This window comes from Maylandia zebra, linkage group LG18 (assembly GCF_041146795.1).
Source record: "Maylandia zebra isolate NMK-2024a linkage group LG18, Mzebra_GT3a, whole genome shotgun sequence".
NCBI classification, from domain to species: domain Eukaryota; kingdom Metazoa; phylum Chordata; class Actinopteri; order Cichliformes; family Cichlidae; genus Maylandia; species Maylandia zebra.
In genome coordinates, this window is record NC_135184.1 from 38221057 (window position 1) to 38245829 (window position 24773).

The 24773-nt window shown below is 39.9% G+C and overlaps 2 protein-coding genes across 4 annotated transcripts in view; both read left to right on the top strand.

The window, feature by feature from the left end:
- Window positions 1–2892: 2892 nt before the first annotated feature.
- LOC101474395 (proenkephalin-A) lies at window positions 2893–7314 on the top strand. Its single transcript, XM_004572955.3, has 3 exons — window positions 2893–3215; window positions 3547–3693; window positions 6443–7314. The coding sequence occupies exons 2-3, from the start codon at window positions 3550–3552 to the stop codon at window positions 7037–7039; spliced, it is 741 nt and encodes a 246-aa protein (XP_004573012.1). The 5' UTR covers window positions 2893–3215; window positions 3547–3549; the 3' UTR covers window positions 7040–7314.
- Window positions 7315–20109: 12795 nt separating this feature from the next.
- LOC101474670 (short chain dehydrogenase/reductase family 16C member 5) overlaps window positions 20110–24773 on the top strand; it is a 29523-nt gene continuing 24859 nt past the window's right edge. The window contains exon 1 of one of the 3 annotated variants that reach the window (XM_014411248.3): window positions 20110–20275. The gene's annotated coding sequence lies outside the window, so the exon portion shown is untranslated. Of the gene's footprint in view, window positions 20276–20297; window positions 20451–24773 lie in introns of those variants that run through there. The other 2 variants (XM_014411249.3, XM_024805998.2) reach the window with 2 other exon arrangements.

The window sequence follows — 24773 nt, forward strand, 5'->3', positions numbered from 1 at the left end:
CCTGATCAATGTAAATAGCTGACCTGACTGGATACCTCCCTGGACTTTTTAGGGGGGAGGTAACAATGTTTCAAACAATAACAATAATAATATTTATATTTATAACAAGGTGCAATAATAATTAATGTGCAATAATAACAGTGTGCAATACAAATACACTTATTCTTCTTTTTTATACTAAGTTAATATACTGTGTTGTGTTGTTTGTTACGTTGTGATGTGTCGTATCGTGTCGTGTTATATGTAGTGCCGACGTAGGACAGTTTTCCAATTTCATTGTACTATTGTACTATGTATGACTGTGCAATGACAATAAAGAGTTATCTTATCTTAAAATTGATTTTGGATTTGAAAACGAGCTGATAAAGAGGATCCCGTGTGACTAAAATAAGCTCTCTTTTTCTAATCCCTGTAAGTACAAAACTCCATCTGGGGAGATACCGCAAGTTCTTTATGTTCCAGGTTATCCTCCTTTCAACTGTGCTCTGTGAAAAACATCACCAAACTCATATTATGTCCAAAACCTCCACATGTTCATCCTTCCAACTTCCTTGAGCAAAGACTGTCTTCCTACGCTGGCACTGATCATGACTACCATGGCCACCTCGTTTCACTGGTACTTTCTTATATCTCTCAAAACAGCCTCTGTCACCGTCATTCTTAAAATCTAGAGTCCAATAACTTCAACATCAGCCTCAGTCACATAATGTCCCTCAGGGATCATTGGGTGACTTCTGTTATGTATAGTTTATCTTTTTCCTCTAGGAAACATCTTCCATCGTTTTCATGTTTTTATGCAGACAACACACAACTATATTGTTCAATGAAACAAAGAACAATCAGCTCAAGCTCAATGGCAATACAAGTGACGTTATTCTTGTGACTTCTAAGGACTCACTTTTTAAAATAAAACCGTTTTGCTGTCTTGGTCATCAATGGCAGTCTCTACATCCGTTCCTCATTACCATCTGTCTTCAGCTGTGTGAGCTGCCTCTTGTAGCATCCACTGTGGGCCAGTAAGTTGTAGGTTTTCATGTAGTCAGTCCAGATGGCACTAAGCTTTGTACTGCCTGGTCTTAGAGTCCTGATGTATTGCTTCATTTACCAGCAGCTTTGCTGGATGTCTGACTTTGTGATGTGGACTAATTCTTGTTATGGCAGATGTACAGTGCTTCTTTGTCCCAGAGTTTCTGCTTTGGGTGGGTCTGACATTTTACTGTTCTTCCCTTGGAAGTGCGCTTACAATTTGGACGGGTCTTTGGAGAACAGGGTCATTCTTTTGGCTTCGTTGATGTAGCTCTGTGGCCAGATCTGTGAGCCTTTGTTTGGCAGTGTCTAGAGCTTCAGTTCCACAGTTAAACTTGATTTATAACAGTGTGAAGGTAACAATACTTACATGTGCTGAAGCTAGGAACAAGGCTAAGTTGAAGGGTAGAACCAGATGAGTTTAATTCTAATCTGAGGACTGTGAGAAACTATGAACAACAGCTATGTAAACACTATGAACATGAACTATGGAGGTTAAATGAAAATAAATTAATCAAAAATACTTAACTCTCTGTGTTTGTGCATCCACTTTTGTGAACGCTGGTCTTAAATACAGCTGTCTCAATCAGTCTCAGGTGGTGATTCTGGGAGGAGCAGCGAAGGCTCCACCCCAAGGAGGAGAGCAGCCACTGTGGAAAATTACTGTGACTCACCCAGACCATGACAGTGTTGTTGTTTAGTGAATGCAACTGATTAAAGTAGAACTGCACTGAATTGAATTACAAAACATTTCAGCATAACTTACAGAAAAAATGTATATTCACCATCCACCCACCCAAATCTCAGTTGGCTAACTGAGAAGAAACTGTAGAGTAGATGGCGCTCACTACCACAGACCGGTAGAAGTTCTGCACACAGATTACTGTACACATTAAAGGATATGAGCACCCTTAGAAAGTAGAGTCTGCTCATTCCCTTCTTTTATAGAGCACTGCTGGTCCCCCAGTCCAGTCTGTCATTCAGGTGAATGCCCAAGAACCAGCAGCTGTCCAGTTTCCACCTCCTCACCCATGATGTTGATGGGCCTAGTCACATTTGTTTTTCCTTCTGAAGTCAACCACCATGTCTTTTGTCTTGCTGATATTCAGAAAGAGGTGATTTCTTCGAGACCACTCCACAAGTTCCTCGCCAGCTTCTTGTACTTGGAAATTGTGTGTTAATAAAATTGGATGAATGTTTATCATTTGCACTGCAGTTTCCCATAAGGAAGCAATATGCAAATGTTGTGTGCATTCACACATGTGCACACACACAGACACAACACGCAGTTGATGCCGGGATATCTTTATTGAGCCTGTTGTTCTGAACAAATAAGTGCTGGAACAGTGAAGTGCCTTGGTAATGTTAGCAGAACGCCTTTTTTAATTAAAAAACGTCCTGCATGAAGCAATGATAACAGCTATCTGTGTGAAGGAGATTAAGTGGGAAATGGGGATTGTGTAACAGACTAGGTCACTTTGTTCACTGTCTGTTTTAGTATATGAATATTACAAAACTTTTCATGAATTATCCAGAATTATGTAGTAAAGTGGTGAAAAATCGTTATGTGTTGTTTGATGTGTACAGTGTTATTTAAATTAACCCTCCCGTACTTTATATTGAACTAAATAACTGAATTATTCCATTTGAATGTCATGTACCTGTAGAAAAAACAAATAGAGCAACAAACTGAGACTATTCTACGCATTTATTTGTGCCAGCACTGCACCTCCAAATCTGACTGAGTGGTGATCGTTATGGAGGGTGGGGTTCAGGTCGTGCCAAACGCCTCTTACGTTTTCTGTCTTATTATACAGTGACGTCGTTGCCACCAACTACTTTAACACCCCGCAGCGCATCCGGACACAGCACTGCACCCAGCTCTTTAAATTGATGATAGTAATGGTATTTGTTTTTCTCGCTAAAAGGCGACACACTGCACTTCTGTCATTGTCAGCAGACGGAAGATACAGCGCCGATTAGAGGAGCGACCAAGCAGTGTGTATGTCTTTTGTTGATTGGCTGAACCGTGGCCACTCTTCCCACAGCCTGCCGCTCACGGAGCTGCGCGCAGATATATTGAGTGCACAGACTTGAGCCAGTCCAGTTTCACAGCCCGCCGCTACTCCCAAGGGCACAGGACGAGGAAATCTCCGAGCGGCTTTATTTTCTGTTAAAGTAAAGCAGAGGTAAGATAGCGAATACTTTTTTTAAAGTGATGCACCGGTGCTTATACTACCCACTATATCTACAGCTAGTAATAAATCATAGAGAATAAGGCACATCACCTGAAGGCGCACTCCCTTTGGGGAACTCTCACAGTTTGCGTTACGTATTTGCCACATTTTTTAAAAATATTTTTTAATTGTCACTGCTCATAAAAGGTGGCATTATAAATTGCTACTAGTTCGTTACAACCAGTAGTATCAGTCGTGTACTTGGTACTCAGTTGAACATTTGTCTGAAAATGATTAATTTTAAAATAAATTTTTTCCTCTCTCCCCTCATTTCCGTACTTAGACCATGGCTTCCCTCGCATACAGCAGTTGCATGTGGATGATGGTTCTGGGCGTTTGTGTGTCACTTGTGGTTGGAACAGACTGCGGGAAGGAGTGTGCACTTTGCGTATACCATCTGCTGGGACAACAGTCTGGTTTCTCATCAATGGTAATGTCACTATATATTGTTTTGTTTATATTTCTTAAAAAGAGACAAATGAATAATTCATGAATCGTAATCAGTAAGTTGACAGTGGCACTGTGCCGTCTGTCCACGGTCAGTCGGATTGTACTTTTTATACAAGCCATTAGTCAGTTTTTCTTCTCCCCTGAAAGCAGTTCATTTTGTCATAGTTCATAAAAAACATGTAAAGTGACATTTACAGTGTTCAGCGAACACATTACGACACAACTTCTTGCCTTTGCTATTCTTTTGTACTTTATTCTTTTCTGTTCAGTTTTCTATGCCGTTTTTTTCTTTACTAACTACATTTCCGCCTGTTTTCCGTTTTTATTTCCCTTCTAGTTTCCATAGCTTTCCTTTTCACATTTGTAGACTCAGTTATACCAAATTAGACAACAGTCGTAACTGTAATCTCTGTGGGATTTCAACCCATGCCATTTTTTCTGTATATTATGTTATTCTCGCTCCTTGATTTGATTTAGTCTTTTCCTCTTTTCACGCCTCCCTTTTCCCTTTCAAATGCCACTTGCAAGATCTGTTGATGGCTATAATATTGATCTGGCATTCGAGTTCTTCAAACTGCAAATGCATTTTATCGTTTCCCTGCCTTTTCTTTCCATTTAAGACCTCGCACTCTTCGTGTTTTATATTTGTCTAATATTTGTATATATATTTGTATATTTGTTTTAGGTTTTTCTCAAAACTGAAATAATTCAGACGCTGATGTTTCAATCACTTTGAGTATGCAGCATATGCAGTTACAGATTTCAGCCTTGCGTGCTTCATGTTGAGACACAGACAAGTTAAAATATTGACCAGAGAAATAAAAACTCTATGTTTGGAACATATATTTTGCATTGTTTCATATTCTAAGAAGACTACTCCATATCATATTTTACATGTGAAAGAATTTCAAATCATTTAATTAATTATCAGTGCGTTTAGTATATTTAAATTACTTCTTACTTACTTCATTCTCTGAATGTTATTGGTATCTATTGAGATCTGAATTACAGAACCTTACATTTTGAAGAGGCACTTACACTGTTTTTATATTATAACAAATGTATGTGTGCATATATATACATATAATGTACATTATTGTCTTTAGAGGAAAATGGATAAATATGTATTAGGTGCTAATATATTCTAATATATTCCCAGTTCAATTTTCAGTCTTCAAAAGCAAACAGCACTGAAAACTAACCGAGGCACAAATTCTCCCTACATGCTATCGAACATTTTTTTCGAGTCAACATATTTGTGATGACTCTACGAAGTGAAATCCAATCATACCAAGAGGTTACGTGCAGATTATCCTCACAGTGTGCAGCTCAAGGGCCCAGCAGTTGCATTTATTATGACTATGTTCCTTCGCTTGGAGTTAAATGAATTCATAACTTAAGCAGGTTTATATTAGATGTATCTGCTACACTCATGACAGGTGAGGAACAGATGAGACGTCTTGTGGAAAATGTATTGTCAGTAGTTAAAGCAATCGCTAAGACCGTGGACCCGTTGTAATGTGTTCTTGTTGATTGTTTCTCTGCACTGTTGAGTTTATGCCTTTTCTGTCTTATCGTGACACAGTTTGTGTCTTTGTGTGTCTGTTTGTGTCAGCCTCTCTTCAGGTTCAGTAACATTTCATTAGGTAACAGTGTCATGGTTTAATGAAGAGGGGAAATAAAACAACAGTAACAGCAGAATAAACCACTAAGGGAAGACTGAAAATCATTCATTCTTATATTATTATCATTTGTCTGTGACAAAAAAGTAAAACAATATGAAATTCTTTTCTATTTCAATTCTTCCAAACAAGCACAAACTGAATTAGAAATAGAGAAACTGTTACATTTAGTGATCACAGTCTTATCACATATAATATATAACATGTGCAACAAGCTCAGGCTCTAGCTTTCATTCAGAAAATAAACTGTTGCTATATATTGCCAAGAAATTGTTCGGTAACCTGTCTTCTTACCAGCAACTTTGCTCAGGGGTCAGATTGCCACTAACACTCAGATTATTCAACATGTGTCCAGCATGTCCTCAGAGCTTTATGTGCTGCCCTGAGCAGATGTTGCTGTTACAAAATCTTGGACTTCAGGTGGAATTTGGTGTGGATATTGCATGCTGTTGTTCTCTTAAAATTTACTTTTGTTTCTTTTCTTTTTAGAAATTTTAATTGCTTATGCTGCCCTCTTGACCAGGACAAGAACTTAATGGGAATCTTGTGGCTAAAAACAGGACAAATAAATAAAAAATAACAAGAAAAGAAAAATCTTGGAACAGATCTAAAAGTCAATAATGGGTCTTATTATACTTCACCTTTTAAAAATACACTTTCCATAAATACTTTTCTGATGTCTAGAAGTTGTCGTGGTACTTTACAAAATGAAAATGTATCATTGTCACTTATGTTATTAAAAAGGACAGAAAAAGAGCTGTGTAAGAGGTATTAGCTTTATGAGTAGTATAGAGCCTGAATATAACTTCTGATTATAAAGGAAGACAGAAACATTTGAACAGTTGTTCATCATTATTGATAGTTTATTGATGTTTTTGAAGAAAGATGGTTCAGCATGGACTTCTAAATGAAGCAGTCATTTATAGTGTCCAGCTCAAGCTGAAAACTGATTCAAATGAATACTGAACTGGATAAAACAGCGAGTTGTACTTGGAAGCTATTGCATTTATGAAAGACTTGATAGCAATTTTGATTTTTTTTTTTCAGACATGCTCTACTCAGTGTGATGGTGGGTTGGACAGCCAGAAGCTGCGCCTGTGCCAGGACTTACTGCTGGAAGAGGAAGGCCGTATTCCAATGGATGCTTACCCCAATGCACAGGGGGCGCAGGAAGCAGAAGGAACCCTGAACACTGATGATGAGTTTGCAAGATCACCAGAACAACAAATGTCCAAGAAGTATGGTGGATTCATGAAACGCTATGGTGGCTTCATGTCTCGCCGCTCATCCTCTACAGAGGGCTCACTAGAGGAAACCAGAAACCAGAATGATGAAGAAAACCTCCACCTGGACATCCTAAAGTTCCTTAATACAGAAATTGGGCGTAGCAATAAGGGGGTAGATCAGGGAGGTGAGGTAGTAAAGAGGTATGGAGGTTTCATGCGTCGGGCTGAAGGGGAGGTTGCGCAGGGTGACCTGCTAGAGGCAGTGTTAGGCCGAGGCCTCAAGAAACGCTATGGAGGGTTCATGAGGCGTGTGGGTAGGCCTGAGTGGCTGGTGGACAGCAAGAATGAAGGGGTGATGAAACGAGCTTCGGAGAACGGTGGTGAGCTACAGAAGAGATACGGTGGCTTCATGGACTAGGAGAGTTATGACACCCCAGTCCCTCATCCGTCCAACCTTATCAAGTAATTACCTTGTTATCAGAACTTTTTTGGTGTTCGTGTAAGTTGCCTGCCCACCTATACTAAATTAAATTTCATCTTCTTTTGCATAATGTGCTGATCTTTGGTTTGACTGGTCCATGTAATGATATAAAGAAAAAATATGAACATGCACTGTTCAAATGTACACAAGCTGTTATTCGGTGTTTATGTTTTTCATGACAATATTATTTATTAAAAGAATATGTTAATCAACATGTGTGTGTTCACATTATAATTTCACAAACTCTGACATGTTTGAGTTTATGTGTTTGCAGGCTCAGAAAAGAAATCAAGTGCTCTCATTTAAATATGCAAATATTTGCTGCACATCAATAAAGACAAACAACTTATGACTGGCTGCTATTGTAGTTTCTATAATAGTGATACTGTAATAAAAATAAAATATAAACGCTACAAATTATATAAAAAATGACTAAGGGTATATAAAGAGTTGTACACATGTGTTTTAATCGTTTTTTTATATAAATCAAAATTTAAAAGCAAGAATAGCTTATATTGCCTGTGGGTTTACCTTTCAGTATACACTGGACTTCAACACACTGAACAAATAAATCCAATGTCTACACTGTTTTCAAAAAAGGTAAACGCGATAGTTGTCAAACCTTAATCCAGTCACAAACCACAGAGCAAGTGTCAGGACATTAAAATCTGAGTGGGTGGTGGAAAGTGTAGTTCTTATAGACGAATGGGATACATTTGAATCATATCTGTTATTAACCTCTGTCTCTCTTCCACAGCATGTCTTTATCATGTCTTCCTTCTCTCACCCCATCCAGTCGCAGCAGATGGCCCCGCCCCTCCCTGAGCCTGGTTCTGCCGGAGGTTTCTTCCTGTTAAAAGGGAGTTTGTCCTTCCCACTGTCGCCAAAGTGCTGCTCATAGGGGGTCATCTGATTGTTGGGTTTTTCTCTGTATCTATGAAGCCCCACTGTAAGTCGCCTTGAGGCGACTTACAGTGGGGCAAAAAAGTATTGTAACATTGTAAAGTAAATAAAGTTGCTTATGTTTGGTCTTCTTGTAATTGTGAGTTTTTATTAGATCATTTAGTTTGTGTTTAGTTTCTAGCTCTTTGCTTCTTACTGATGATAGTTCTCCCTCCCTCTGCGTCTCATCTTCTCTTGTGGTTTGTCAGTCCTGTCTCCCCAGTCGCTGTGTCAAGCTCACGTGTCTTGAGTGTGAGTTTCTGGGGGAAGGTGTCGGAAGGCCAAAGACACAGAACACCTGACCGACCTCCATCAGAGGACAGTCACAGGGAAAGTGTCCCGACTGCACTCCGATGTCCGTGCGGCACACAAAGAGGCCAAGTTACCACCAGGGGTAGCAGGACAGACTGGAGAAGAGTGACAGGTGGCGCTGGCATAAAAACCCTCCTGCTGATTTCCCCGAAATGAGGAGCAGAAGAGCTGCTGGAGAATCCACCTCGGAGGATGTTCTCCCAGACGAATGACTCGATCGAAGCTGATGTTTTTCACCGTGTCTTTCAAAAGCTCCAGGTGGGTTTGGATAACATTTTTAACAGTAGACAATGATTCACACCTTCCATTTGCTCACCTTCACCTCACACCTAGATTAAAACACTACCTGCAGCCCTCACTCCCTCACCTCTGACCTCCTACCTGCACCAGGATCTGACGGTGTGTCCACCTCCTGCCTGAAAGTCTGTGCCGACCAACTGAGGCTACGTCCACACTAGCCCAGATAGGTTTGAAAACGGCATTTTCATCTGAAAACGCTCCGCGTACACACTAGCATTTTTAGTCGTTTTCACAGAGTTGTGCGTCCACATTGAAACGGCTAAAAGCGCTTACGTTCCAGTCCTGCACATGCGTGAAACGCAAGAAGATTCCACCTGCCTCATTTCTGTCTGCTGCTTATTTACTTTCTGGCTCTTTAAAACGTTGCAGCAAAATGTCGAGGAAAAGAGGAAAAGAAGGAACACGAGAAGCTGGAGAAATACCAAGGGCTCAGAGAAGAGCTCGAGAGGATGTGGAGGGTGAAGGTAACGGTGGTCCCCGTGGTAATCGGAACACTAGGTGCGGTGACTCCCAAGCTAGGCGAGTGGCTCCAGCAGATCCCGGGAATAACATCGGAGATCTCTGTCCAGAAGAGCGCAGTCCTGGGAACAGCTAAGATACTGCGCAGGACCCTCAAGCTCCCAGGCCTCTGGTAGAGGACCCGAGCTTGAAGGATAAACCGCCCGCAGGGGGCGTGCTGGGTGTTTTTTTATATATATATATATATATATATATATATATATATATATATATATATATATATATATATATATATATATATATATATACATACATACATACATATATATATATATATATATATATATATATATATATATATACATATATATATATATATACATATATATATATATATACATATATATATATATATATATATATATATATATATACATATATATATATATATATATATATATATATAAATATACATGAACATAAATCCAGTAACTATGTATAAAATTGAAAGCATTAAAATTGAGATGTCAACATAATGTTTCACAACGGTACTTAAGAGAGAACTGAGAAAAATTCTGACTAATCTCAACAAAAACACAGATTAAAGGTTTTCTTGTCTAGAAGATGTGCGAATGGGCCTATCAGACTGTTAGATTCAACAAGTCACAGGGAGTTAGTGGCTGAACATCACAATAAAGCCAGGTGCTACTGAAGGTGCTTATGCCAGTGAGATTAAAGTGCATATTGAGTAAGCTATTAATTAGAGCTGTTTACTCACATATTCATTATGTGCTTTTGATGTAAGGATATCTTTTCAATGTAACCATTCGAAGGGGACCAATGAAGTAGTCATTTGATGGGTACTTCTCTGCCAGTTCATCATATGTTATCAGGGACATTTTGTCACTTGTACATGGTTGCAGTTCAAAGGCCCGGTAGTGCTCCCTAAACCAAGACGAAAACTTGCTGACAATGAAATTCATTGTACCCTGAACAACACATATTCTTATTATCTCTCCAAATCCAGGTAGCCCATCAGTAAAACCACAGATAACTATCATTCTATTTCTGTAGTTGATCCCTCTATAGTCTGCACTTTTAGTCATGTTTACTTCTGTCATGTCAGTATGCATCTGTTTGATAGGCAGAGAAATGTCATCTTTCAGAACCTCAAGAGGAACTCTTGATGCACTTGACACTTCAACTCCAGCTTTCTGTGGATGTAATGAGTGTAAGTGATAGGCAATCAGCAGTTGATGTTTCAATTCAATTCAATTTTATTTATATAGCGCCAAATCACAACAAAAGTCGCCTCAAGGCGCTTCATAGATACAGAGAAAACCCCAACAATCATATGACCCCCTATGAGCAGCACTTTGGCGACAGTGGGAAGGAAAAACTCCCTTTTAACAGGAAGAAACCTCCGACAGAACCAGGCTCAGGGAGGGGCGGGGCCATCTGCTGTGATTGGTTGGGGTGAAGAAAGATTAAAGACATGCTGTGGAAGAGAGACAGAGGGAAGATTTGCTTCACCATGTTTTCTAGTCTTTGTCTTAGAATGAAGTTGGTTTGGAAACATATTCAGCGATGCTTCATCTCCTGCTTTGCATTTCTGTGGGTGCTCGGTGCTAGCAGTGTCCAAGCGTTTTGTTTTTTTCCCCCCTTTTCATCCCGCACCCCCCCTGCCATGGCAGGCCCCACACTTTGGGAAGGTCTGACCTAGGATGTCCTATAATAAAACACTGCAGCCTCCCCCACCAACAGACTGGCTGGGGAGGGAGTCAGAAACAAAGGAATGTCTTTGATCATACAGTTTGAACCAAGACTTACAAATTTAAGTAACACAATGACAACATTTAACAATTTCAACCTATGTCAACAGTTTCCACCAAATTCAGTTAAGTTAGAAACACTTTACTTCAAATGAAAAAACTGACTTATGCGCAACCAACATAGCTGTATTAATTCAAACTATATCTAGTCATCTTAGCTTCAACTAAGAAGTCCTTGTTCAGCTACCTTATGGAGGGCCAGGAGTAACAAAATGAATTCATTCAATACGCCATTAAATTATTAATTAAATGTTTCATTAATTAATTAAAATGTGAATTAATTCATTAAATATTTCATTTCTTTTGTATTGAAAAACATAAACACTCACATCGCTGGTAGGTTAATGCAATGCCAGCTGTTTAATTCACAGCAGCTTCTGCAGTAACCATGGTAACCACAGACACTAAGCAGGTGGGTCGACGCAGGTCAGACTCTGGGAAGTACCCTTCATGTCTCTTTGAAAGTAAAAGTCAGTCGTTCATCAGTGTGCAGCTTCCAGCATGGTGCTGATGAAAAACTGCCAGATGGCTGCAAACCATCCGACACATTTAATGTTGAAACAGGACACACACTCTGTAATTGCTGACCTCATATTGTGTACAGAGACTGAGCCCATGTGTGACGTTTGTTTTTATATCTAATCTAATCTAATCTAATTATATCTAATCTTTCACATGTGACGCCGTTGCTATCTCAGTTACACTGGCTTCCTATTGAATTCAGAGTCCATTTTAAGATCCTGGTTTTGACTTCTTTGCATGGACAAGCACCAGCTTACATCTCTGATCTTCTACAGGCCCATGTCCCAGCAGGTCCCTGAGATCATCTGATCAGGGCCTACTTGCTACACAACACACTAAGATAAGAACTAAGAGAGACAGAGCTTTTGCCACAGTGGCCCCCAGACTGTGGAACTCCCTCAAAAAAGCTTAAGATCTGTGGACTCAGTTGTCTCTTTTTAAAAAAAACAAGTCAAAACGCACCTTTTTACAATTGCTTTGGGTTCATTTTTGCCTGTTTTATGTTTTATATATCTTTTTTTGTTGTCCTATGTGCAGCACTTTGTAATTGTGTCTAGAAAGATGCTATATAAATAACATTTTACTTACTTACTAATCTTTGCTCTCAAACTTTTAAACAGCAGCAAGTCTGCAGCTGAGAGAATACAAACTCAAACAGTCGCAGCAGGTTTGAACGTTTCTGTTCCAAATCAGCTGGAAGTGCCACGATTTCACTCAGTCTTTTATTTGCAGCATGTTTTAAGTGTTTAAAACGGGGGAATGATGGAGGACTGCGTGTTAAATGAGCTAAAATCACTGCGCAAACACAGCATTGCATTGTCATGGGAACATGCGTGTATTAATTTGGTGATTTATTAAAAGTATAAATGTTATTATCATTTATTCATATCTGCTGCTGAGTCTCTTACGCTGATGGAAATGCAGATAACACATCACAAACATCTGTTCAACCAACCACATTCATTCCACTCTGATCTGACAAACTGGAGCGTTCGTCTCTTTCACAGCAGTGTTGTGTTTGACTGCTGTATTTTTATGTTCTTTATATTGCAGACTCTCTCTGGAATAGTTGGCAGTAATAAGGATGATAAAAGAACATGGATATGACCTGTGAATTAGATTCATAGACGACTGTTAGATTAGTTTGATGCTGCCAGCGCTTTCATGTGACCGCGCTGGGAAATCTTGGGTGAACTTAGAGAGCCGATAACTTCGTGTGACCGTTTATCCTGGTCCCAGTGTTAGGGTCAGTGAATCCAGATAACAGAAAGATATCCTGGATATGCTGACCTCGCTCCGTGGTGTACAGGGCTCTGAGGGAGCAGCGGGCCTACCCATTTACCCTCATGATTAATATTTACAATAAAAATATTGGTTGAACATCCAGAAGTCTGTATGTGTTTCATCATGTCTAACAAGCCTGGCACAGTTAAACCTAACAGTTACTACGTGACGGAAACACCAAGCTCGAGCGTTTATAAGGCGAGCGGATCGATTACACGCTTTGCCGTGAGACTGGGCTGAACAGACATCTCCGAAATCATCGAAGCACTTTTGCAAAAAGGCTCTATCTTGACAAACTGAACAGATATCTGAAGATTCAATCACGAAAAAATATTAAAATTGTATTTGGTGACACACAAACAGGGCATTTCAAAGTACGGTTCACTTTCCACATGTCCTTGTTGGCTCTGAGAAACACCCACTAAAACAATGGCCACCAAGCCAAAGAAACGGCTTTAACTTTATCAGCATTGACTCCGCCCACCTTCTGTACATTGGGGTTCCTCCCAGTGGACAAGAGGGCCTGTTTCCTGCACCGGTGGGTCGGGTAACAGGTCCTAGCCATCGTCTGCGCCCATGCAGTGAACAATGGTTCAGAGTACCCGGCCCCTTTGGACTCCTTTGGTGGTTTTGCCTGAGTGCCATCAACCCGGGGATTAACTGAAGGCTTTTCATGGAGTTTTTAGGACATCCTGATAATAATGAATTATAATAGTTCAGCCTAGAAGTAATTAATGCATGAACTAGTTTTTTATAAACAGATCAGCAAGGGAGCTAAGTGACGGGAAAGGTAAGTGACTCATGTTGTAGGTGACGTCAGACACCGGAGATGTGGCGGAAAGAAAGTGAATGGTAGCTTAGAATTTTACAAACGTTCTTTCACGCTTCAAGTTTACCAAATATACTAATCAATATATTAATCAATTGTCATATAACTAACCACATCTGTTTAATCATCTCCAACACCCTGGAGGGAGAGTTTAGACGCTCTCCAAGATTTCATCGACCGGTGCTTTGATGGTATAGTTATGAAGAAGGCCGAGAGCGCATCTTCCCCGGTCAATGAGTCGCCGTCATCAAAAAGCTGTCGCCTGGCAGACTCCCCCGGCACACCATCGCCCGCTGGCAAAGACTTTGCTGGCATCCTGGAGTCAATCATAATTGAATCGAATAGAAATTAGATATTTCTAATTATAGAGATGTTGCACAAATGGAAGAACGCAGTCTTACATATTTTTTTAATATGTGCATTGAAGGACATGTCCTGGTCAAAAATGACTCCAAGGTTCCTCACAGCGTTACTGGAGGCCGAGGTAATGCCATCCAGGGTAAGAATCTGCTTAGATACCATATTTCTAAGCTTTTCAGGGCTGAGTACAATAACCTCATAGCAGTGAAAATGTATGCTATGTCTTCTGATGATACTGTCTAAGGCAGCGGTCCCTTTTTGTTGTATTTATCCGCGACACCTTAAAGGCCAGTCCATGAAAATATTGTCGGGCATAAACCGGTCCGTGGCGCAAAAAAGGTTGGGAACTGCTGATCTAAGGGAAGCATAACACCTGGTTTAGGGCCCGAATAGCCTGGGGGAAGAAACTCCTCCTCAATCTCTCTGTTTTGGCCTTAAGGGAGCGGAAGCACTTCCCAGACCTTAATTAATCCATAATTAACCTCAGTGTGTGAAGAGGACTCTCCATTTACATGCACAAACTGGAGTCTATTAGATAGATATGATACAAACCACTGCAGCACAGTACCTGTAATACCTACAGCATGTTCTAATCGCTCTAATAGGATATTATGGTCGACAGTATCGAACGCTGCACTGAGGTCTAGCAGGACAAGCACAGAGATGAGTCCACTGTCAGAGGCCATAAGAAGATCATTTGTAACCTTCACTAAAGCTGTTTCTGTGCTGTGATGAGCTCTGAAACCTGACTGAAACTCTTCAAATAAACCTCTGCAGATGATCAGTTAGCTGTACATCGATGCTGAAGAGATTCAGTCATTTTTGTTATAATCCAATCACTCGATGTCCAGTTACATTCTATCATCTTCTCTCTATGTGACCTTACTTCAACATGATTTAAAACATAGTTTAAACATTAAAAACACTTGAATACATTTCTCCTTTTCTATGTTTTACAATTAATTCCATCACACATGAATATTAAATCACATATAAGTATATTTTCCTTCATGTTTCATTCAATTTATGCTTTTATACTTCGACTGGATTCATCATGAGCTCAGTCACACATGAATATCTATTTTAACACAATCTCTTTTGACTCCGTTATATAGAAATATGTTGTTTCCCTTTTTATTTTCTTTGATACTCGTGTTTGTCAGTCACAATAGACACAGTATAAATCATTTTATTAAATGATATATTCTCTGAGTGTTTCTTTACAGTTTCCTACTCAGGTAATCACTGTGAACTCCCTTTTATGGGAAACAGATGTCAGGGACGTCGTCATCGTCATAGAGCAGATGTTCCTCACTCACATCAGCTGTGGAGGCTGGATATCCCCTGTTTGAAGATAGCAGGACAGTAAATTCCTTCAGTACCATTAATGCTAAGGTTCATTTCCCCCTTCATAACAATGACAGAGTTCTTCAGAGCCTCTCTTCCAAGCTTTTTCTTTCTTAATGCATAAACATGTAAGCGTCTAAACCATCTGATCCAGAGATATTCGCTTTTCGCTTGTCTGGTCTTTTAAAACCTTGATTACTTCTTTTCTGAAGTGTTTTTAAAAAAACCAAAATAATCAAATCTCACACCCCTTCTCAATCTGACTCGATGGCTCTGAAAGACTGAATAGATTTGAGTGTTTTCATTCTTCATCCACCTGTTGACCAAGGATCTTTAATCTTCCTCCTAGAAGGAAATCTTATCCTGGCTTAATTCCAATTTCTATAGAGTTCTGCTTGCTCAGATCTCCAACATGGTCCTTTTGAAACAACCTCCATCTAAACAGTAGCCAGTCTGCCACAGGGACAACGTTCCCGTGCATTCCTGACGGTTCCTCATTTTCTTCTAACTAGAATGAGGTCGGGTGATGCATCTTCTTGACTTTTTCCCTCTTTTTGTAAACTGGGCTCCATGTATTGTTTGACTTTCTGGGTCTTTCCAAATCTGCTGCGTTCGAATGAGAGCTGCTGCTGGTCACTAATTCTTCTGTGTGAACTTGGTATTTGCTTTAATTTTATGTGTAATATTGAGAGGACTCTGACATGTGACATACAGGGAGTGCAGAATTATTAGGCAAGTTGTATTTTTGAGGAATAATGTTATTATTGAACAACAACCATGTTTTCAATGAACCCAAAAAACTCATTAATATCAAAGCTGAATGTTTTTGGAAGTAGTTTTTAGTTTGTTTTTAGTTTTAGCTATTTTAGGGGGATATCTGTGTGTGCAGGTGACTATTACTGTGCAGAATTATTAGGCAACTTAACAAAAAACAAATATATACCCATTTCAATTATTTATTTTTACCAGTGACACCAATATAACATCTCCACATTCACAAATATACATTTCTGACATTCAAAAACAAAACAAAAACAAATCAGCGACCAATATAGCCACCTTTCTTTGCAAGGACACTCAAAAGCCTGCCATCCATGGATCCTGTCAGTGTTTTGATCTGTTCACCATCAACATTGCGTGCAGCAGCAACCACAGCCTCCCAGACACTGTTCAGAGAGGTGTACTGTTTTCCCTCCTTGTAAATCTCACATTTGATGATGGACCACAGGTTCTCAATGGGGTTCAGATCAGGTGAACAAGGTGGCCATGTCATTAGTTTTTCTTCTTTTATACCCTTTCTTGCCAGCCACGCTGTGGAGTACTTGGACGCGTGTGATGGAGCATTGTCCTGCATGAAAATCATGTTTTTCTTGAAGGATGCAGACTTCTTCCTGTACCACTGCTTGAAGAAGGTGTCTTCCAGAAACTGGCAGTAGGACTGGGAGTTGAGCTTGACTCCATCCTCAACCCGAAAAGGCCCCACAAGCTCATCTTTGATGATACCAGCCCAAACCAGTACTCCACCTCCACCTTGCTGGCGTCTGAGTCGGACTGGAGCTCTCTGCCCTTTACCAATCCAGCCACGGGCCCATCCATCTGGCCCATCAAGACTCACTCTCATTTCATCAGTCCATAAAACCTTAGAAAAACCAGTCTTGAGATATTTCTTGGCCCAGTCTTGACGTTTCAGCTTGTGTGTCTTGTTCAGTGGTGGTCGTCTTTCAGCCTTTCTTACCTTGGCCATGTCTCTGAGTATTGCACACCTTGTGCTTTTGGGCACTCCAGTGATGTTGCAGCTCTGAAATATGGCCAAACTGGTGGCAAGTGGCATCTTGGCAGCTGCACGCTTGACTTTTCTCAGTTCATGGGCAGTTATTTTGCGCCTTGGTTTTTCCACACGCTTCTTGCGACCCTGTTGACTATTTTGAATGAAACGCTTGATTGTTCGATGATCACGCTTCAGAAGCTTTGCAATTTTGAGACTGCTGCATCCCTCTGCAAGATATCTCACTATTTTTGACTTTTCTGAGCCTGTCAAGTCCTTCTTTTGACCCATTTTGCCAAAGGAAAGGACGTTGCCTAATAATTATGCACACCTGATATAGGGTGTTGATGTCATTAGACCACACCCCTTCTCATTACAGAGATGCACATCACCTAATATGCTTAATTGGTAGTAGGCTTTCGAGCCTACACAGCTTGGAGTAAGACAACATGCATGAAGAGGATGATGTGGACAAAATACTCATTTGCCTAATAATTCTGCACTCCCTGTATGACAAATTAATTTAAAACTATTTATATCCCCCAAAATGTATTGACCTATCCAGTTCCCACATGGGCTCTTCTGGGATCACTCCTTGTCCGAGGGTCCAAATCCCCTTTTCTTCAATCCCCACAGTTATGCAATTGTTCTTTTTTTCACACTTTGTTTTTCTAACTTTCCTAAACAAACAAAAACAAACAAACAAAATATCCTCAGCTTCATGATGAGTTTTTCTCTCCTGCTGGGAGAAGGATATACAACATTTGGATAACTGAACTTTGGATTTGTGTCGGTTCCCATAGATACTGACTGCAAAAACGACATCATCCCGTCAGCGTGTTTTTAGTGGCTGAGGCTATGCGCTGGGGATATTACTGCTGACACACTTCCAACAGAGCAGCTACCATAATAATAAAGATAAAAAATAGTTTTTAGCAGAAAAACAAACATCCAAAAAATATTTAGTTTCTTTTTAATTTTATTCAGTTAGCACCAAATCACAACAACCGTTGCCTCAAGGGCTTTATATTGTAAGGTAAAGATCCTAGAATAACACAAAGCAAACAGAGAATACCCCAACAATCAATATATTCATGACATGACAACAATCAGCAAACAATACAACCCCCCTTTGAAGCACTTTGATGACAAGGGGAAGTAAAAACACTATGTTAACAGAAAGAAGCTTCCAGCACAGCCAGGCTCAGGGAAAAAAAGGGATAAAGACACGTTGTGGAAGAGAGCAAGAGATTAATAATAACCAATACTGAAGTGGAGAGAGTTGTGCAAAACAAATAGTGAGTGGAAAACACTCAGTGCATCATGGAAAGCCCCCATGATGGGGCCTGATTATTTAAGACCTTGTATGTGAGGAGCAGGATTTTGAATCCTGGATTTAACAGGAAGCCAAAACAGGAGAAATCTGCTCTCTCTTTCTAGTCCCTGTCAGGACTCTTGCTGCAGCATTTTGGATTAGCTGAAGGCTTTTCAGGGAGTTTTTAGGACTTCCTGATAATAATGAATTACAGTCGTCCAGCCTGGAAGTAATAAATGCATGAACTAGTTTTTCAACATCCACCTAATCAGAGTGATGCTGAGTGAGGAGGAGAGATCATCAGAGGGATGAATTTAAATTTAGAGATATTGTGCAAATGGAAGAAAGCTGTCCTAAATATTTGTTAAATATACATATTGAAGGTGGGCAGCATGGTGGCACACTATTGCCTTAGAGCAAGAAGGTCCTGAGTTCAATTCCACCAACACCTGGCTGTGTATTTGGGATCACTGTCTTGCTGAACAATCCACACTCGTGTCATCTTCATCATCCTGGTAGATGGGAGCATATTTTCATCAAGAATGTCCCTGTAAATGTTTCCATTTATCCTGCCTTCAGTTATGTGAGGCGTACCAATACTGTATGCTGAAAAACAGCACCGCATCATGATGTTCACCACCTCCAAATGCCGCTGTTGGTGTTTAACAGTGATATGCTTTTGACCTTCAAAAGTGTATCACAGCTTCCAAAAAGTTCAACTTTGTTGAGATTGAAAAGGAATTCATCCGACCAGAATATATTCTCCTTTATTTTCCAGGGTTGTCAAAATGTTGTTCTGCAAACTTTGAGCATGCTTCCACATGGTTATTTTCTTGCATGGTAGGCATGCATACAAGAAGCTATGGCGGTTGATTGCATTGAAACAGCTGTACCTGCTGATCCCAGGTCTTTCTGTAGCTCTCCACATGTGGTCCTTGGCTCTTGTACAACTATTCTGATATTTCTTTTCACTGTTCTGCTTGTAATCTTGCAGGGAACACCTGGCTGTGACCCGATTTATGGTAAAATAATAATTATAATAAAATAATTAAAATAATTATTAGTTTAGAAATTCTTCTATAACCAGTGCCATTGGTACTTTTTGCAACAATACGGCCACAAGTGTGTTGCAGAAGCTCTTTGGTTTTACCCATGAGATATTTGTGTGACACCTTGGTAATGAGACATCATTTTACAGGCTTTATCAGTTGGGACTGAACCAGCTGATATGGATTTGCACTATGTGACAGCATTTCTTGGATCATTGATGATAACTGGTGATGTGTTCAATACTTACTTTACCTGCTGTTTAGTGTTTAACAGCAGGTAAAGTAAGTAAACACACACACACACACACACACTTCTATATACTTCAGGTGTAACGACTGAATATTAGAATTAGGCTGTTGCCTTCCTTTGAGCTCAACAGTCACCTCTTGAACCATTTTTAAATAGAACAATTGATATTTTCTCTGTAACAGATCACTCTATGTAACCTGGTTTTATGCTTAAATCCCAGCAGATACGCAGCTTCTGAAACCTTCAGCCCTGTAGTACCACAGCATGGTTTGATTAAAGTCATTTAAGTCACACTACTTTCTCATTTTTATGCCTAGTTTGAAAAGGTTAGGTCTGACAGTGTCTACATGCTTAAAGGCATGGAAGCGCTTTAAACATGTAGCATGTGGCTAATTACACGCTGTATGCGTAACAGTAAGCACACGTACTCCAAGTCCCATGATGCATCTGGGCAGAAAACAGGCACAGACACACCCCGCATATCCGTGTTGGTTCTGTTTGATGTGACATCGTGCTTCTTCGCCCGCAGGCTACACAAACTGCTGTGACACAATATTGAACGGCTTGTGTTGGAGACGCGGTGTTGTCCCACCAAATAAAGAGCACGGTACGTTTCCTTTCTCTGCGAACTCTACAGATACTCTTTATTAGTTTCCGTTATCAGTTTGATAACGTTAGCCTATGTGGAGAGCAAAGGTTGACTCAAACTGATGCGGTGTGTGCCAACAAGGCGAGGGAACGGGTTCACTGTCAAACCGCCTGAACGGGACTCTGGGTTTTTGGTGAGTTAATGAAAGTTAATTTCAGCTGAAAGCATCAAAGTGTTTCATGATATGCTTGCCTTTTGCAAACGGCTGTAACACGGCAGCGTGTTCAAGCTGGTGTTAAACTGCCAGTGATGCTTCACAACAAGATACAAGTTTTGATTTTTGAGTACGTTTTTGTCTAAATTCCTAGAACTGGTTACTTTTAGTGAATCGTACAAAACTTCATCACCAGAAAATTACTTACCTGGATGTTTGACAATCAACAACTCGAGTTTTAATTGTCCCAGAAAAGCCTGCAGTCGTTTTAAAAAGCAAAAGGTGTCCTGATTACCTTTGACACGAAACCTACTTTCTAACCTTTGTCCAATCGGGACAACAGTTTTCAGAGTTTTGAGGTTTTGACCGTTCAAAGAGGAAGTGGTTGTTGCCTTGCGGTTTGGTGCTGTCTGCAAATTCTGTCTCACGTGTAAGGAGGTTTTTGCGAAGGGTGATTTCAGTCTTGTGGCATATATTTAAAAAAGTACACACACATAGAAAAGTACACACATTGAGTTCTCAGGTTTTTCTCACTTACTCATTATAGAAATAAAATCGGGTCCCTGCCAGCTTCTGAAAGTAAAGTAATGCAACCTCTGATGAGCAGCACATGTTGTATTATACAATGTCATTATTTAACACGGTCGTTGATTCGACAGCTGTTAGCTGTCCTTAGCAGCAACACATTGAAGTAATGAATGGCTGTCAGTCTGGCATCATTGTCAGTTTTTAAACAGCGTTGCTTTACGTTGAGCTTTGCAGCCAGTTGTTCATGTACAGCTCTTGCTCTGGTCCACTACAACATTTCAGTCGAGGTCTGGACTTTGACTGGGCCATTGCAGCTCATTGATTCTTCAGCCCTTCTTGTTGCAGGTGTGTTTGGCTCTTTATCATGTTGCATGGCCCATTTGCAGCCAGCCTCTAGATTTTAAACAGATAGCCTTACATTTGACTGTAGGAAACTAAGATAGGAAACGCATTACAATTAGGGCTGGGCTATACCGATAATCACGGTCACGATAATACCGGTGTAATGTTGGGCAGCGATAGGAAAATGAAATATTGCGATAGAATATGGGTAAAACGCGCATGCGCAGTTACTTTTTTTAAGTAGTAATGGAGTTACAATATTGTAAACGTAACTAATTACCAGGAAAGGTAACTATTGCATTACTTTAGAAAATGTTTAAATTAGAGATGGCACGATACCACTTTTTTTTATGTCCGATACCGATATCATAAATTTGGATATCTGCCGATACCAATATAGAATAGAATAGAATAGCCTTTATTGTCATTGTACAGAGTACAACGAAATTGGAGTGCCACTCCCTTGGTGCAAGTTTCAATAATAAATATAAATGTAAAATATAAAAAGTACAAAAAAACAATCGTAAGTACTCAAACAATAGTATGTACAATATATACAGGATAGCAGCATTAATATAATGACAGTATGAGTAGCAGCATAATATAATGACAGTGACTGTATGGAATAGGTTCAATTGTTTTTGTGCTTATTTACTACGGTGGTAGCTCTGGGAAAGAAACTATCCCTGAATCTGTTTGTCCTGGTTTTATGTGACCTGTACCATCGGCCTGACGGTAATAGTTCAAAGAAGTAAAAACGAGCACCAAACTGGAGAGCTAAGAGCCGCTGCACCCGTGCGCGCCGCCATCTTGAATCTGTCAATATGAATCCGATATAGTGTTTTTTAATCAATAAGACTGTTTTTTTTAATATCTTGCTGCATTTTGATAAGTTCATACTCAAGTTTAAATAAACAACAACACTAAAGCTATTCTGTTAAACCTGTATGTAAAAAATACACTGCACCCAAAACATTACATAGTTCAGCAAAACTGATCAATCTAATAAACTTAAACCTGCTCCATCCTCCCTATTCTGGTATTTTAAAGAGTACTTAGCAGAAATATTAAGCAACCTGACTAATAGGGTTGCAAACTCCCAGCAAAAAAAAGGGGGGAACCACCCCCCACCTCATGACGCTTAATCGACATAATCAACTTTAATTTGATGCAGTGTGAAAAAAAATGCACAGAAATAAATTATTTTTCAAGAATAATTAAATAGATTCAACATCTTTCTTCAACAGAACTGCACAGATGGTATCTTTCCAAAGGAAAAAGTACTATAGCTTACTAGGGTATATTAGACTTAATAGTTACTATATACAGTAATGGACTTCTATACATTTTACATCAGATTAAAACTTTGGGTGTAAGATTCAGATAATTATTTATTAAAAGCTCGACATTTTAAATGAGAATAAGAAAGAAAAGTATGTCTTTGTGCCCCCTTTTCCCTGTTCATGCCCTATCGGCCCCCCTGGCTAAACTTTGCTAGATCCGCCCCTGCACAGTTACAGCCGTCAGCTGTAGAAAAAGATCCTGGTGTAGAAAGTAAATAAATTCTAACAACAGCTGATCAAGCTTAAACGTGCTGCTGTTGTTCAGCCGCTGGTTTCCTCTTTCTGGTGCAAAGTGGGCCAAAAACAAAGAAGAGAGACGGACTCGCCACAGAAAAGCCGATCAGCTGATCATTGATCAGTGTCACGATTGAAGTGGCAGCAGGAGAGAGAGAGAGAGAGGCAGTCGCTCCATAGGTTGTTAAGCTTAACGCTGGAATGCTTTACAAACATTCAGAGATGAACTTACACACTTGCTTTACTTCTCTCTGGGAAAACTTCCTCGGAGATGAAATATTGGTTTGGTAGCGAGGCTGCAAATACACACAGCCGCTCTATCACGTGACCACACTGCTGCGACGTGCTACGGTTATGAGCCGAGTTACGCCATGTTGCAAGTTTTGTGAGGTGCTTTTTTTTTTTTTTTTTTATATTTATTGGATCGGATTGCATTTTTTATTTCTCTCCGATATCCGATCCAGTAATTTACGTCAGTATCGGACCGATACTGATATGTAATATCGGATCGGTCCATCTCTAGTTTAAATATGTAAAAGAGCTTGGATCCCCTCTTAATGAACTCTACTAAAATATAAATTACTAAACATACTTGAACATACTAAAATATATCTTCAGCTGTTTGTTATAAAAATGAGTTTATTGTTAAAGTAAATGGGAACTAGCCTTTTATCTCTTCTAAGAGAAAAATCATTTCTGCCCTTCCACTTCAGCTGTTTGCTACCTTTGAATTATCTGGACTCTCCATGACTTTGTCTCATCGCTCTACATATCTGTTTGTATGTCAGCACCCGCCCATGCCTGCCTCTGGTTGATTTACCATGACTACTTTACTCTTCCTCAGCCAATCAGCAGCACTTGTGCAATTGTTTCACCCTCCCTAGCTCACAGTAAGATGAAGACGGCTTTAAGCATCTGTGTGTTGAAAAACAGTAACGCACCCACCGCATTTTCTTGTTAGTAACGGTTACGGCGTTGTAATGATAGAAAAAGTAATTGGTTAGATTACCAGTCGCTGAAAAAAGTTATTTTAATGGCCTTATTCTCATCACTGTGAAGAACATGGCTGCTGGTTTGTGGTACCCCAGATACTCCACCTTCCTCCGTCACTTGGTTTGGCCGTGAGTCTGGCCTGCCTCAGAGACTCCAGGATCGTGGCCACCTGCTCCACATTCTTGGCACAGATGTCGTTGTGGATGATGTTATCTGGGGAGGTGCAGGAAAGTGTCTGGGACTCCGAACAAGCCAAATGCATTAGTCTGTGTGGACAGGGGAGGCCAGTTAACCAAAGAGTAAAAAGTACAATGGTGAAATATAGCACTGCATGATCAAGCAGTGTCTGTAAAAGAGCTCACGGGAGTGTTCATATAAGTAATCTCATCATAATCAACGTGAGGTAAGAACGTGGTAGCAAAGTTGTTTTTGATTCATTTCTATAGAAGAACACTACTTTTAATCTGAGCTTTTTTTAAAATTAATTTTTAATATGTGACTTGAGACACATTCATGTATTAAAATAGCTAGGTGTTTATAACCACACAAATTCAATTAGGCAGGTATTTCTTTTAGTTTGCAGACAACATGTGCTTCATTTTGCCAGCATTCAGTACGAGTTTGAGATGGAACAAATGTGACTGAATAATAAATGCAATCTGTAGATGATCAAAATCCAGGGCATTTGAGTTTGTGTGATAGTAAACAACAGTGTCATCAGCGTAGAGATGCAGCAGATGCATTCTGCTCCAAATTATTAATGTAAACTGCAAATAGTGTCGGTCCTAATACAGAGCCTTGAGGTGCACCTTTTGTGACACTTGGATAACAAGAACAATCGTGGACTGCATCGTGAACACTC